Below are 17756 nucleotides of genomic sequence, written 5' to 3'. Positions count from 1 at the left end.
ATGCATAAAATCATTGATGTAAAAAAAGTTTATGAATTTTTTAGCCTCTTATTTTTTTTATATTTTTTATAACGTTTTCTTTTTCACCTGTGATTAATAGTTTGATTATTATAGATAAATAGATATTACAGTCAATCTAAGTTAAATGGTGTGCTACTTGAGTAAATATTTTGTAGACGAAAATGGCCAGCATAAGGGTCTGTGACATCTAATAAATTCTAAAAAATGTGAAGGAAAAGTTAATGCAGTAAAATTACTTAAATTATATCAATGAAGTATTAATGAAATGTTGGGAACTGCTGATTTGTGTACCTTTTGGCGTTTAATCAACCCTTATACTTAACTTTTAAAACTGTAAGTTTTTGTTAAGGAGTACGAAACTGTAATTGATTGGATGATATTTGTAAACCAATAGAATTGCAGTCTCCTACATTAATGAAACTTCATTAGCAAATAATTCTGCCTTCTAGTGCATGATGACATTTCTTCCTTTACTACTTCAGATTACTTGAGTGTAAAGTTTTTATCTGGCAATGCATGGCATTGCAGAAGTTGAATATTCTTAATTACAAACACAGGCTTCGTCAATAAAAACATTCACACAATAAATTTCGTTAGTTTATTAACATAATAATACAAAACATTGCCATAAAATCCTATCGATAGAAATTTGATCGGAAAAGTATCATTGTTCATATTTTGGTTTGATCAGTTTTTTTGCACGCAATGTAAAAATTCTTTCATAAAGAATTGTCTAATTACTATTGCAGTGTATTCAGATCTTAAAATTGGCGAATGATCGAAGAACACATTTATAAAGTGAGAATTTCGGCGAAGAACGGATAAGATGAAGAGGCACAGAGATAGCAAAAGTCATTTTTATCAACATGAGGAAATTGAATAGATGCCAGAAATCTCAGTTTACATTTAAAGTTAAGTTTAGGTTAAACGCTAAACAGAGGTTTGGTTATATTTGAAAAACTGGCGCGTAGCTATAGGACCACGCTAGTTTTTTTTTAACAATCTATATAAAGTTATTTTAGCGAATTTAGTTTGTGGTTTAATTTGTCTGAATGATGGATTTAGAAATTGAGGAAATCTACTGGAACTTTGAAACAAAAAAATGGCTTATTGAAAAGGTTTTTTTGAAAGGTTATTATATTAATTCATCGTCTTCATTCTCCATTATTTAGCTAGACAAATAGCGTTTTGAAATAAAATGGGACTGGTTTAAGAAAACTAATGACTCTGAAAAGCCCATTGAGGCTGTGGAACATTAATTCTGAGAAGGCCCGCTCATTGTACATAGTGCACTGCAGGCTGAGAATCTTGCTTGAGTTATCCAAATATCGGATTTGAATAACGAGACTGGTAGAAGTAACCAAAATGAAAATTGAATGTGAATGTTGAAGGAAAGTTAGGATTTTTATGGTGTAGGGGCCTTATCTGTAGCCTAGGTCCCTTGCCTTAGAGTAACTGACTTGAAATAACATTTTTGTAAAACTATATGATTGAAGAAAATGCACTTAGGTCCGTTAAATCACGTAATTTTTACAGTACGCATGTTTATTGTATCCCTTGATCGTTTTGGATTTTCATCCATTATCCGAGATAGATTAATAACTTTGGTGTAGAGCCTTCACTAATGCAGCAGTGTTTCAGGGGCATGTTTCGATTACTTAGTGGGTATAACCTGTTTCGGGTGTTGGCTAATTATAGCTTTGGGTTGATTTGTAATTTCCAAATGAGTGTCCAAGATTATTCTATTACACTTTGACTCCAGAGACTTTCTTGGTTGTTGTTTTAATATTCTACTTTTCAGAACCTGACAAGGGAGGAAATTCTTGCCCTAGCTTAAGAGGGATTCAGTCGTAGCTTCCACCTTTGGAAACCAGTTTTTTTTTTTATTATGTCTTAAAGCACGAATGAATTGGTTAATGAACTTTTTAGAAGAAGCTGTCAATAAAATATATGTGGCTAGAGTCGTTGTCGTAGATTTAAATATATCCGACAGCAGATTCAAGAATATGGAACTCAGAACTACCCCTGGGTTAATCCCGCGAGAAACTGTTCTCTAGTATTGTAGTGCTGGAAGTGTTCTGATAAAAATTGATCATTAATTTCATTAGACTGACCAGATAGGTGTTCGTTTCTGAATTTCCAACAGCTTCAACTGGGCTCTATCATTTCTACAGTAATTAAATCACACAGCATTTTTAACAAGAAGTAATAAGCCTGTTTGATTTTGTTGCTGTTGTTGTTGTTGTTCTTTTACCGACCACAATAACTAAATTGTGATTTTTTCTCACAGAACCATTCCCTTTTTTAAAATAACACAGAACCATTGCTTTTTAAACTAAAAAGCAACATTTTCTCTCGCTAAAATCTTGAGAATATAGAGTCAAGTTTTTCAGAAAACCATTCGCCTGGGTTTACTTTATTCCGATTGGTTTTAGACTACTGTATAACTTCTGTATAAAGAGAAAAAGCGTAGAATTTTAGACCTTTCTACCACTAATTGTTTAAACACATTTTTTTCTTTTACAAATTGATTTTTCCGGCTATTTAAAAGACAATAGCTTTTTTTTTAATTAAGAAAGAAAACTAAGAAGTTAAATGCAGGCTTTGATTAAATTTTGCATTTTCTTTTTAAGCCAAACTGCAAAATTTCTGCTCAATTCAACTTTTTCAAATTCCTGCTGTAAGCAACAATCACGGTCTACAATAAAGTTTTCATTGCATTCATTTGATTATTTGGACAAATTTTGCTCCTATGGATAAAATCATTCGGAGACCCTTTACTTTCAAATCTCACTAGAACACCATTCTCATAAAGATCCATCTTAAATCATTAAGATCCAATAAAATGTTCAAATTATACTTAAAAAGACATAAAAAAAATAGGGTATAATTTACACATTTATTACACCGTTGAATAAAGAACCAATTAAAATTTTCTTCGTTAATTAATAAGAAGTATCAAAACATATTGACCGTTTTAAATAAATTTTTCATTTTTCAATTTGGTTTGTAAATTAATTGTACTGATCTAGCGATTTGGTAAGCTACCAATCGATAGAAGATTTGATCTGGTACTTACGTCAACAGTCACACTCTATGGCCACTTTGAGAATCGGCCAAAATTAGCTAGCTGTCGTCATTTGTTTTGCCACACTCGTTTATGCTTCCTCTCCGACTTCTGATCTTTATTTAGGTATTGTTTGTAAATATCGCACATTATTGTTACTAAATCAAATATATGGATCACTTTTAAAGTGGCCTTGCCCTTCTAACTTTAGGTTTCAAGAAATTTAAACACACAAATATTTATATAATAAATAATATACTCATTTTTTGATTAAATAAAATTGTATAATTGTTACACTCCGTATAATTTCAATGAGATATTTACCATTTTCAAAGTGGTATTACAAAATGTAATTAAGAACAAAGTGCGAGGATCGAAGTCATATTTATTGAAAATTATTTACTGACAAGATGTTGGAGACAAGCTCACAAGTTTCTTATGACTGATGACATCATTTTATGATTATATAGATTTTATTATTTATCATTACACAAATTTTTAATCTTTATTTTATACACGTCAACATCTGAAATCATTGGCGCCCGTTACAGACAACTTTGGCCAAACACCGGACAGTGAGCTGTAAGAAGCTTCTAGAAAGAAAAAAAAATAAACATTTAGATTCCATTAAATAGTTTAAATATATACATATATAAATTATGTTTAACAAAGTAATTGTTGTTATATAATTAAAGTGCTAACGAGTTAATCCTTCAGTTAAGCAATTTAAATTGAGGGCACCCAATTAAACTAGATAAACAAAGATAAATGGAAACGGAAGGGAAGGTCCTCCTTTTCTAGGAAGACTGTTTCCAACCAAAAGGAGCATAGCAGTGGTTTTCTGTGAAATCTCCAACCACAGTAATTTATTGAAAATGGAAATACAATTTAAATTAAGTAATTTATAATAAGTGAACGCGATGAATTGATAAGCTGGATGGTAAATGAATAATCGAAGTTCCAAAGTTTTCCTGCCTCCGACTCAGAATCCGACAAATATTCGATCATGCTATTTAATTATTGCGTATAATTCCTCAAAATGGGAAATTACTTTGTAAAAAGTCCTAAATAATAATGAGTTTTATCATGTAAACATTTTTTTGCGGGCGCATTCTACTAAGGTCCCTTTAAAGGTGCTTCCTGAATATTGTTGCGGACAAATATTTACTTAACATATCCAGAGAAGATCTGTTCAACAGTTATGATGATATACTCGTAGCTCTACATTGAACTTCACCAACTTTTTTTATAATACCCTGAAGAAGGTAGTAAAAATTACCGAAACGTTGGTATAAAGCAAAAAAGTTGTTTTTATTCAAGACCGCACCTCGATATTCACCAAAAATCATATCCAGAGAAGTTGCCAGCCTCTCAGCTCTAAATTTTGAGTATTGTTTAACTCGAAAATAGTTCTTTCATGAAGCAGACTAAAGGACAAAGTTGTACAATGTACTTGAATAGTGAGGAAGGTCTATGATGAAAGCTGTTTGTTTCAATGGGTACTATTTTTGAGTAAGAAGTCTCATTAGTTCCATAGTAATATGGCGAAACATTTTCCGTTATCCTGAGAACAAAGCAGAAACTCTAGATTAACAACTGTTGTAACAATTATAATGGTTGAGTAAGTGCTGGGCTCTAGCGGAAACAGAAACCCCTATTTTACCAGAGGCACTTTAGTTATGTCCTGTTCAAAATACATTAATCAAGCGTAAATCTTTCTAGTGTTAGGTTTTTCTATATTCTTCTTCAAGCTTTTGTCGCCCACTAATATATTTTACTGTTCAGTAATCTCTCTAACATTATTGAGAAAATCTACTTTCCAGTAAATTTTTATGATCAACCTCATAAGGTTTTTTCATCATGTAACATTTTTCTTTATGCTTTCATTACTTTTAAACACATAAAGAAAACTTGTTTTTATGGTTCTAAATAAGGATAAAAGTTCTTTCCATCACATAAGTTGCTGAAACACGTAACAGAAAATTCCACTTAGAATCTCATCCCAATACACTAGAACATCACCTTTCTTCCAGGACACTTTCATCTCTCTACTACGAGTCTCAATAGATAATGAACTGGTGATAGAGTGTTATGATTGGTTACTTCTTCGCTCTGGATGGGCTGTAGAGATTCTAAGTTATCCTTGTTCTTTGGAGCTATTTGTTATTAAATAAATAATTTAATAATGAAAAAAATAAGAATAAATACGTATTTCCCCTAAGATGCTTTGGTGTCTTTAAATTTATTTATGGCAGACATTCTACGATTAAATGTATTATTCTACCCTATTAAGGAAACGGATTAGTTTCGTAGCTAACTGATGTTGCGCAGAAAAACTGTTTGTTTTTATTTTAAAAATAAGTAATAAATAATGTTAAGAAAAAACTTTCTGAACCTGGCTGTGAATAACTGACTTTTTGTTCAAAATTCCTCTATAGTCTCCTTTTAATACATTGCATTTTGTCTATTTTTTTCAAATTAATATATTCCGTCCCCGAAGTGAAATTCTGGGAGATGTAAATACTCATATTCGGCTGCTATCAACTCTTCATTTGACTCAGAACGTTTTCTAGCCTTCAATTTCTCAGATATGGAAGTCAGAGGATGCCTAATAGGATAGATGTTCCAAAAATTCGTACTTCAAATCCCTTAGTTTCTCAGTTGCCAAAAAACTTTATAGTCTGGTATATTGTCCCATTGATAACTTTCTTTTTTTTACAATCAAATGGTTCACAGACGGTTTGTAACTTCGAGTTTTTAGTTAAATTTAACATAGGTCACCAATTTACTATTAATTTTCTTTGTCATTGATTTCCTCATCTTACCAGTAGACATTGTTTTTTTTATTGCTCTTTTGTTTTTGGCGAGTGGTGAAAGACCTATCTCTGTCTCAACAACATTAAAAAATCAACTTTTTTTAAGAATGGTCTTATATGGTCTTAATTGTGGTTACCCATACTTTTACAAATTCAATTCTTGAAATAAAGCGCCCGCACGCTTTCTCCTGATGTAGTTGAAATGTTACCTGTACAGAGGCGCATGCTTACTTCACTATCAATCCCCCCTCGCCGCAAGGACAGTTTTGTTGAGGGTTCGGCTCTTTGAAGATGAAAGGGTCTCTAATTAGTGGGAGCTTCAGTTAAACCCTTAGTTGCGTGTCGCAGCTGTTGAAATAATTCTTAGCCAATCTAATTTGATGTGCAGCTTTCATGGCTTGGTGTCATTATTTAAATATTAAGCCATTTTTCCATCAAGATGAAATTAAGAATGGAAATTAAAGTCATTTATTCTTGTTTTAGAATTGGTTCGAACACATATGGTTCGAATCCAGTTGCTAGCCCTTAGATTTTCCCTTCCTAAGAGCTTCTTACCGTTCACTGTCTGGAAGCCGACAGTGCAACTGAAAAAAGTTCCGGGCACCAATAATTTCAGATGATGACGCGCCTTAAATATAAAAAAAAAAACATATATTAACGGTCGATTCATCTTCTGTTCCACCGACTCTACAAAAAAGAGTCCAGCAGAATGTCATCAGTAGTGATGTATCCTCAAGCCACCATAACATTCATAACAACCAATCAGGGTGAGATCTGTAAAATTTGACATCTCATTCCTTGGACGGGACTCCTACCGCATCAGACAACCCACCGAGCTTATTCTCATCACCGATCATGAATGCTGCAAGGATACAAAAAGTTTTATTCAATTATAGTTGAAATTAGGTGTGACTAACGTCTGATTTTAGTTGTTTTATGCGCGAGAAGTTCATTAAAATATCTCTTGGATTGTGAAGTGGGTAAACATGTTTTCGACCCAAAGACAAAGGAAAGATCATTCCACATTTAGTTAAAGCCACGATTTTTATTTATGATGTACTAATTTTAATTTGCATGCGTATAAACAGATTAATTTATTTTGCAAGAATTTGCCCAGCAGTGAAATGTTAATCAAGTTAAATTGTAGAAATAAACATTAAAACTTTTTGTAAGATTTTAAATGCAATAAATAAGTTGAGAATTGAATAAAGTTTTTTCATCTTAATTACTATAAAAAGTTTATAAAAAATATAGAATGTGGAAACTATTTAATGAACGCTTTGTAAATAAAGTTGGCATGACCTACTTTGTTTAGCATGTTTTCTGCAAGCAAATGCAGACCTCATTTACCACATTAAAGAATCAACTGGAAGGAATTACGTCAGGATCAAAGAAATCTTGTATTGTTTAACGTGCGTTAAATTGAAATGAAGATATCAAATTGGTTCTGGTACATGGTTAGGAAGAAGACTTGGAAATTAATGCTCAAGAATTTGCCTCTCTTAAAGTAGTTTTTTGCCTGTGTGAGCTCTGTTTTGAACTATTGAGCCAGTTACACGCGTTAGATACTAATTATCATGCAGAGACCAGAGGGACTTGTTTGTCTTATGCTGGCCATAGATATTCTTCTCTTCAACTAAAACCTGTAGAGAATGTAGTGGAAGGATTGGAGTTTAAGGAACCACCCAGTGATAGATGCCCATGATCAATTGAGATGTGAGAGTGAGGATTCAAATTGGAGCCGTTTGGAGCAGTGGATAAGAAATATAGGTTTTATCAAGGTTTATTTCTCTGAATTTTTGATTCTCCCAAATAACAAAACTTATTTCTCGCGACTAACTTAACTTGATTCTTTTTAACAGATTGCTAGTACTCTCATCATTACATAAAGCTTTATTTTTGTAACTCACTAGACTTACATTTTTTTTTTTTTGCAAAAAAACTAAATGTTTTAATAATTATTTATCTTGTAAAATCGCCGATGGTTACGTGTGACCCATTTTTGTTCAAAATAAACGCAGCAAAGTTGCCAATTATTGGACAGCGGATTCTTTTACTATTTGCTCAAAATATAATTATTGGTGTGTCAAATCCGATCTCATTAATTCCAATTTTAGCATCTATTAACCCAAATAACCTTAATATTAAATAAATTTTGTAACTTAATTATTTACTTTTTACCTTAACGTAAATAAATATAAGAGAAGGTTGGAGGGAAAGTTAGCTGACAGTTAATGCAGTTAAAGGCAAAGTACGGAATAGGGCCAGCTGGCTTGCTTAGATTTAGCCTTCCTGGGTGTCCGGCGGAGGATAGGGGTAAACGTTACCTTTTTATATACCGTCTCTGATGGCTCCCGTGACCTCAGATGTTGTCGCTCATAAATTAAAAAAAAATGAGGCATTTGGAGAATGAATAAATAACCAAAACTATTTCAACTTTTTTTTTCAATTCAATTTTTATTTCATTACTTATTCCATCAACAAAATATAAGAAGACTAAGTTGTAATACCTTTAATTATTCATCCCTCAGTTAGGAAAATAAATACTTGGTTTATAAGAAAATAAATTAAGTCATCATATTCCTCAAAAAACTATTTGATTAGTTATCCAACCGAGGTTGTGGATCCTACCGTTTAGCACAGGTATATGAAGGATTTCATGTTACTTTCGATTCAAGCAAAGCATAAACTTGTATTATCATTAAACGTCTGTTCACTTCAAGGAGCTTTTTGTTTCCTAGCCATGATGAGTTTCCAAAGAACATAGATTCTTTCGGTTAAGTAACAGAAGTGACTGTGTTGAATAACTATTGTCAAACTCTAAATCGAAGTGAAACAGTAAATCAGAGATATAGAGAATCAAAATTAGTTTAAATAATCTTAGCTAGCTATCTAAACAAAAAGAAACTGTTGTCTCACAAAAGAGTGTTATTCTATTTGATGCTAAGGTCGTCTTATGAAAGGAGTTGGTTGGCGAGATATACTAAGTTTAAAAATGTCTGGCGCGGGTGCCTGAGATGTCTGCCTAAAATCGGGTTCAAGTATTCTTTCATGAACTATAATTCATATACTATAGGCGGTAGTTCACGGAGAAATCTGGTTAGTAGCGAACCAATGTGTTACAGAAATATTCGTGTGTAATACGAAACGGAAAAGTTGTGTTCTTACCCATATTTGTAGGTAAATGGAGATTAACTTCAAGACAATATTCTTCATGGAATAAAATATAGTTAGTTTTGGGTTTTTAAAAAGATTTCTCAAATTGGATCTTAAGGATTGTGCAATTGAACTAAGATTGCTTTATGCATATTTAGTTTTAGTTACTCGAGTTTCACATTGGAAGTGCCTAAATTCACTTGTTACTAAATTTACCAACATTTTGTGCCAATTCAGATAATTACTAACGGACTAAGAAAAAGAACTTCACTTTTGATTGGTAATGGTCATATACTATTTTTAAAGAACTGTTTACCATTACATAAATTTTATGCCAATATTTCATTTTTGCTCTCTTTAAAAAAGTATTTTTCACGTCAATTTTCTTTGATGTTAATCTTTTTATCTTGTGATTTCCATTGTTTATCACTCCTTTCTTTCTATGAGCTACTTCAATTTTTCTTTTATATGTGGTAAATTTTCAATAAACTGAGATTCAAGAATCAATAAAAACATTTCTATTTTTAACATTGGCATAGTTAAAGTCTTAAATCAGTTCGGTTATTTGTTTGTCTCGTAGAAGGTTCTAAAATTAACATTTTACATAGAAATTTCCTCCCTTTTTATATATATATAAATTTAGCGGATGCTGATGTAGAATACAATTTATTAAAAAATCTTGAAAGTGAATACATTTCTGTTACTTTTCTCATTTTCACTTTTTAATTTCAATTATCCTATTTCAAGGTAGAATGGCAAAATAATGCTCCAGTAAAAGGAGACATTTGCATAATATTTGTAAATTCCTCTCTCTAAAAATGTTAAACCGCAATTTCAGAATCTAAAATAAAGTTCAGTTTAAAATCCTCTCCACCATTGAATAAATCTCCTCTGTATGTGGATTGTTTGGTTAGAATCTCTACCTTTATAGAAAACTGAGAAGGTAGAAGTAAATTATTGCGGTTCAGTATCGACACTTATTAAATGAAATAAATGTGAAAACGTCTTTTAACTTAAATACAACGTAATAAGGTTGAAAAGAACAACTATAGAACATTTTGCCTCCATCTATTACCGGACACTTACTGTTTCTAATATTAATAATAATGGGTGGTGCTGAATATGATCCGCTTTGGATTTAACGAATAAAGATAATGAATTGAATTATTAGAAGAGGCTGCATCAATCACATATCAGCTGAACTGAGAGGTATTGTGAAGGCAGTACAATATACCCGAAAGATTTATATATAAAAAAAAAAAATACTGTTTTAGTATTAATATTGAAAGCCAAGTTGTACAATAGCTCCTAGAACTTAGACAATACAACCATGTTTTACGATTATGTTTTACTATTACGTCCTGGGGAAATGAAGCGTGGTGCACACTTTTATAAAGAAATATTTATTGGTGTCATTTTTGAAAAATAGATAACAAAAAACATGAGTTTTTATAAATTAAAACTATTTGTGAGCATTACAGCTGGCCCATTTTAACTAGGAGCTATTGCAATCCAGTAGAAGAGGGAATGGCTGTGGGCGTGGTCACATATGGTTCCAAATTCTAATTGGCACACCCAACCGCCCATATTTTACACTTCTGTATTCTGATTGGTTAATTATTTAACAATAATTATTCCATAGAAAAATATAGTTAAGATTTTTTGTGTAAATTTTCCGCTGTAGATATTTGATAAATTATCAGATTATGCAATAAATTTTTTTTTATGAAAATAACTCTTTTAATGTGATCATATTTATTTATTTAATTTTTGCTCAAGGTGCTTTTTTGTTTAAGTTGAGTCGATCCGTATGGTTTTAGAGAACAAGAAAGAAATACCCAAATCTACCTAGATGAGATTCAGGAGAAGTCCGCTATGTAGTGGTAATATGGCGGATTGTATTTTAATGACCGGTTTTCCTTACATTATTGAATAAAAATGTATTGAAAAGGTGAATCAAAATTAGGAAATATTCAATTACAGCAATAACGAACGATTCGGACAGCATCCCTGTGTGGAAACACCTTAATTCTACACCACCAGATTTTTCAAATCTCAAGCGTCAAAGATCAAAGCGGCTAGCCTCTACCTCATCACATACTCTAATAAACAGGTCTTGTATAAGCCTCATTATGTTACGTGTTACCTTGTGGAAACACAATACCCGGCATGGAAACAAACCAGAAATCTAAAAGAGTCTGTTAAAATCAAAGCAACTACTTCCTTTAAAAGACAGCATTTTGATCGTAGAATTACAGTTTAATTAGAATGGTTCAACATGGAAGCAAACTATCGTTTTGTAAAAGGAAATTTATGAGTTAAAACCTCGAGACATGATGTGAAAGAAATTCATCTGAATGTTCTCGACAGATCTTTTGACGTGAAGAATTTCTATTCGATATTTTTTCATTGTTTTAAAGCAAAGATATGAACATTTTAATTTATTGACATCCTATTTAATAATGGAAAATAGTTGCCTTTTCCGTTTGAATAGTGTTAATAAATCATTGACTGATTTAATTTATTGTAAAATCAAACCTTGTTGTAAAACTTATTTTTCATTAAACAATGTGTCACGGAAGAGTTGAACCATAGCGCGCTGGGTGGGTGAGAAAGATTGCGTCACACTTTTACGACGTCGTCAAAGTTACATGTCAACCCTCCACCCTTTTTAAAACATTTTGACCATCACTACCAGTCTCTCTGACGTCACTGTTACAATTTCTCTAGTCACGAAAGTGTATCAGACCACCGCAGACGGTTTTATTCTCTCCGCTACAATGCCTGCCTGCTATGCTGGAAGAAAAGCGACTTTCTTATAATTATTTTACAAAAAAATGCTACGCGTACCTTCTCCTACTTGCAAGGGTAACTGATCTTTTTTTGTTTTATTAAGAGAATTTTTTAGAAACTTAATAATTGTTTTATTCGTGTGGTTTACATGATGGCAGACAAGATGTGAAGTTAAATTGTTCTTAAAAAAAAAGAATTGCATTTCCTATAGAATTATTAAAGCTTTCCTTGCTTCACTTAATCTCATAAATTTGCTTACTGTTGAATCATCATAACAATAATCTGAAACGATGAAATAAGGCTGAATGCAATTAAACTCCTAGCTGTCATTTTGACGTAATGGAACACTAATTTCATAAAATGCTTAATTCTCATTTTTTGACTTCTGTCAATTACCTTCAAGTCATCATTTTCTTCTTGGTTTTAAGATTTCTTATTGTAAAATCTCTTTTGTTAATTTAATTTCCATTTAAAGTTTTTAAGTCATAATGCTTTTAGCAGTTGTCTATGTGGAAATGAGTGTAAAAAAAAAGAAGAAGAAATTGATATTGGTTATCCCATAATCACTTTTGATGTAGAATTGTTTTGGTGAAAAACCGTCAAGCAAAAGCGCAACCACACTGATTGCAAATTGATTAAAAACGGTGTTAATTCCTTCTAAACACAAATAATTTTATACCTTTTCCGAGGGTAAAGAGCTCTTTCAGAATATTTATTGTTCTGACACCTGATAATAACAAAGGTAAACTAGAAATCGAAATTTGAAGAAACTCGTTTAAGCTGAAATGCATTTTACTAAACAGTTCTTTTTTGTTTGCCCACGTGAATGCCTATCAATTTTATTTGACTTAAAAAAGTGACTTTAAGCGAGTCTCTATGTTTTTTGACTTTTTGAAGACTGTCTTAAAGTCCACGACAACTGGAATGTGTAAAGATAGGGTCATTTGGCTAGTGAATAAAGTACAATTTTACCCATTACTTTCGTATCTGCGAAGGAACCATTTATGTCCCCATCATATTTATTTGATAGAATCTTAACTTATAAAGAATTTAAAACTGTAATTTGTTGAGATAAGAAGTCGTGTGATTGTTCATATCTAAAATTTTTCATTGGTTTTGGTAAAAACAATTGGTTCATAGTTCAAACATTTTTGCCCTTTTTTTTTCAACGGCTTTACTTCCAATAATCTAATGCTTGAAATCTCAAATCATCACAGCGCATTTAGATAAATTTAGTTTTGAATCACACTGTACGGTGAACTCCATATTATTTTAGATATTCCACACTCAAAAATTATTTTTAAAAATTTTATAGAATGTAAGCATTGATTTTTAATTTTTAATTTTTTTTTTTTTTTTGCCGCTATGAATGGCAGACTTTTTACCTTTCACGAGATTTCAGCGTCTGTAGTGCCCCTGATTAAGTTATACGAACGAATGTCTGCTTGTAATCTGTACAACAGGTAATGTGTTTGCAGTTAACAGTAATGAGAAAGAAAGGTTAGGGTCATTAGAATTGTCGCCTTTTACGACTGGCAGGAGATCAACTTTGTCCCTGACCCACAAGATCTAATTCTTTATTAGGTAAATAGTAGGGCTATAAAAATTCCCTTAATACCATGTTGATCCAGAAGTTGATAAAAATTTAATCACACAAAATCTATCCTTTCGTAAGAGAGTGAAAGAAATATGAGTATGAATAAATTATAAGAGAAGATAATGGCGACCGAAGAGAGACGAACAGAGATCCAAATCTCATCTGACTTCAAGAGATGGAGAGATGTAAGGTTTTTGTATTGTTTAAGGAAACGAAAATAGCTTCGTAAACTCTCTCTCTATACATTGGCTAAGCCCATCAGTGCTATATTTTTCTCTACCCTCAGTATTCTTGTCTCAGTGGCAGAAAATTAAGTTTACTCCTCAACATCCCAAGATATTCCCTCCAAGTTTATTTTTAATTCTTATTTTTCTGTGGACTAATTTCCAAATCACGAAGTGGAGGGAAGTTCTTTTTCTTATGGGGTGTCTTTCTTTTTTTTTTTTTTGACTTCTTCACACCGAGGAAAAAACAAATGATGGAACTGTTTTAGAAGGATTCTCTTGTAAATCCCTTTATTAATTCTCATTTTATCCTTCATTAAATTAAACCTGGAAGCTTTTCATTGCACTCAAAATTCCATTATACGTTAAAATTTCATCAGTTAAAAATTACTTTTCCATTTGCAGTTGTGTTTTTTATGTTCTTACAAAAAATTAATCGCTCATTCATAATGCTTGCTAATCTTTAGTGTATATCATACTGCTACACTTATTGTGGTACTTCTGTCGTCGTGCGACATTCGTTGTTTTTGTTGATGCTTAATAAATACTTTCATTTGCTTTAAAAAAATTGTAGAAATAAAACCAAATATTCAATATTTGTTACTTAACCCAAATTGGATTATAAAGTAAAGGATTTTATAATAACATCAACTCCAAAGTATAAATTCGCAGGTGTCTTTTGCTTGGTAAAATTTCATTATAACTAATGGGAAAGTAGACTAAAAGAGAAGAATATTGAATTGATAGGTACCACTTTCTTCCTCTTCATGTCTCATTTTGTAATAGAATTTGTTACTAAACTTACAACAGCTTGATTAATTCAACATGACTAAACTTACAACAGTTTGATTAATTCAATATTTTGCAAGGTTTTCATCTATCAAAAAATTTTCCGTCAAACTAAAAAGCCAGTTGTTTGTTATCTTTGTTTGTACAGGCTACCATCATATTTATTATTACAATATGTGGGCTTATCTGTTTTGTTAGCTGCTTTCTCTTTATTTCTCTATCATGCTTTAAGCCTCTTGGATTAACTTTAATCTTCCCAATATATTTTTTTTTTTTGTTTAATGAATTTAATCCTTATTTTCAAAGCACTCTTCTCTTTTTTGTTTTATTTATTTTTAAGAACTTCGAGCTAGAAATAAAATCTGTAGTAATATTTTCTAGTCAAAACTGTATAGAATCCTCTAAAGAAGTTTTGCAGGATAATTAGAATATTGAAAACCTACAAACAAAACAATGGGATGAATATATTGAAAGTTTGTTAGCTGTTATATGTTCACAAACTGCAATAGTTGGCTTAGGCAAAAACGAATAAATTTTCTTTAACGTTCGCTTTGGATATCTTTGATTGTCCCTCTTCAAGAACTGCAAATGAAGTTTTAAAAATGAAATACGAGTATTAAAAAATAGTATTAAAACTGTCAGAAATACGATGCCCAATTTGTGGAGGTAGAAAAGATTGAAGTTTAATAAGAACTAAAACGAAGTTTAAGGGTTTATTAAGGGTTTATTGTACAATCAATATTACTTATTTTTACCGTATAGTATTTCAATTTAACCAAACTTCATTTGCAGTTCTTGCAGAAGTACACAAAAGGTGTCCATAATGTCGAATGTTAAAATAGTTGAGCGCCAATAACCATAGATTTTGACTCGCCTTAAATCATTAAAAAAATAAAATAAAAAATTGTTTATTCATCTTTTCTTTCTTTTTTTGCTAGATAAATCTTTGTCATAGTTCCAAAAAGTGCGGCTTCATTCTTTGTTAAGGTCGAATGAAGTAGACTCTTGCTCCTTCTAAGTTGTATGACTAGCAAAATCGGGTTACTAGTATTTAGCACTGTTACAGAACAGTATAGAAGTCAAAATACCTAGACCAAACTGAGAAATAAATTTCAGATAATGAATGAATATGCAATACCATTCAGAAATTAGAAAAACATGAGCTTACAATAAGATATTTCTTGTTGAGGGATGACCTAGGACAAGGGATAGCAAGCTTAGGGCAATTTATAAAATACCTGGTCATTCTATTCAGACTCCGTCTATGCTGGGTGCTAATAGTCATTCAAATCCTTAGATAAAAATTATTATCCTAGGATGTTTATTTATATTTAGTTGTTCTATTCAAATTCTATTATTGTGCTATTTCGTTACTCTGTAGTTATTATCTTATTCACATGAGCAGTAATAATTAACCCTTGCACCAGAAATAAAGAGAATATACTCCCTCTGAATAATTTCAAACAAATGAGATTTCTAGCCTCTTCTCCTCTCTCTTGCAAAGAGGCGGCAACTTCTTTCCGCACAAACACAATAGATAGACTAAGAATGAACATGGTAAGAATGCCGAGATTGTAAGGACTACTGTGGCCAACTGATGCGACAGATTAATTCCAAAATAAATGTTGTATACATATGTGTATATCTTTATACATTTTTCTTTAATTTAAGGCGCGTCAACAGATGAGATTTGTTTTGTACTCCAGACAGTATTCTCTTAATTTTAGGTATAAAACGCTTTTTGGAAGAATAAATATAAGGATTGACGGCTGAATTTTAAAATTCGTTTTATACAAATTTTGGTAACTGCTGTTTTACAACTACGCATTTAGTATTTAAACATTATATCTTAAATCCTATATGTTCGAGATCTTTCTTTTTTTTTTTACAAGAACAAATTTAAAATGCCATAACCTAACGAAAATCAAGTTACATAAAAACATGATGCCACAAATACATTTAAAAATAAGTAAATAAATAATACCAACATATCCTCCTTCTGACTTGTGGTATAAGAAAACACTTGGGACATCACGTCAGTTTAGCTAAAAATATCTGGTTGTACATTATACACTATATATATTATGGCTGCCTGAACCAATCCTCTAAAAATATATCATGTGACTACATATAAGAGAAGTTAGTGATTTTGTAAAGACATTAGTTTGATAAGAGTACCTCTGATAAGAATGGTTGTATACACTTTTATCCTTACTACCTAAGCTAACCCCTTACATCTGTTCTAGTTAATTTATTAAATTTTTAAATATTTAGCTCGAGTAAATTATTTATCCTATAGGATAAATAATTTATCCTGTATAAACAATTTTAACTTGAACTTTCGCTATTAAAAGCTTTGTTTCGGTTGAGGTAGAAATGTAAATACTAAACTTTGTTAAACTAATTTAATTTTCAAGAGTTATTTGTTCTTCGGATACCATTTGCCCAAACTTTACTTCCTTTGGTAATTTGGTAATTATTTTACTCATCAAAATGCAAATGGAGTGTTAAAATTGATGAGTTGGTTTCGTCAAAGTTTGTGCTCAAATGAAGTTTTTTAGTACACATTAAATTACATTAATATCCATTTACTGAAATCTACAGTTTTTAGAAGAAACTCTAAAAACAACTAAGATACTGTCGACTTAGCGAATTGGTTTGGTTTGGGCCCCTTTAAACATGTGTTAAGCTCGATTATTTAAAAAATAAGATTTCTATGATTGTGTTGAATAGATTCTTTTTTCTATTCCATTACTATTAACATTTTTGATAAAGAATTTTCACTGTTAGGTGTCGTTGCGGTTGGAACTGATGTCATCTCTTTCTCTCTCTCGACAAATTCTTTGGAACTCAGGGTAACATCTGACTCTTTCTCTGCCAAGAATTTCGCCACAGTAATGAATCAATAACTTAGTATCTTCCGTGAAAATGTGGTGCTAACTCATAGCGACAAATCCGCCAAGATAAGTTGCTGCAAAAAAAAAAAAAAAAATTGTGTAAAAACCCCATGATTTACAGTCTAAATTCTTATTCCAAGACATCAGTTTCAAGAACTGAAAGTCCCAGTAAAGACAACATAACTCTAGAACTAAAAATAAATCAGCTATCTCCTGCCCTTCTATATTACTGTGTCTCGGTAGCGACTGATAGTTCACCCCAATCCCAGTCAGTAAATATGCTCACTAGTTTTCAAAACATTTTCTCTCGGCAATTGTGTATGGAGGAGCTGGATGAAGGACTAAAAACCTAGGACTAACTGACCACCTAGGAATCTGTCACAAAGACTGATCATG

General features: G+C 31.6%; 1 protein-coding gene across 2 annotated transcripts in view; it reads left to right on the top strand.

The window, feature by feature from the left end:
- Rgk3 (Rad, Gem/Kir family member 3) overlaps positions 1-17756 on the top strand; it is an 84018-nt gene that overhangs the window by 15415 nt on the left and 50847 nt on the right. The window contains exon 1 of one of the 2 annotated variants that reach the window (XM_074141558.1): positions 10794-11928. The exons of the other annotated variant lie outside the window; for it this stretch is intronic. Within the exon in view, the coding sequence (XP_073997659.1) occupies positions 11898-11928 (31 nt within the window). The 5' untranslated portion in view covers positions 10794-11897. Of the gene's footprint in view, positions 1-10793; positions 11929-17756 lie in introns of those variants that run through there. 2 annotated transcript variants of the gene reach the window in all.

The sequence above is a fragment of the Rhodnius prolixus genome, unplaced genomic scaffold (genome assembly GCF_049639745.1).
Source record: "Rhodnius prolixus isolate KJV_2025 unplaced genomic scaffold, Rpr scaffold_1, whole genome shotgun sequence".
Lineage (NCBI taxonomy): Eukaryota > Metazoa > Arthropoda > Insecta > Hemiptera > Reduviidae > Rhodnius > Rhodnius prolixus.
This window is presented reverse-complemented; position numbering and strand designations above follow the sequence as displayed.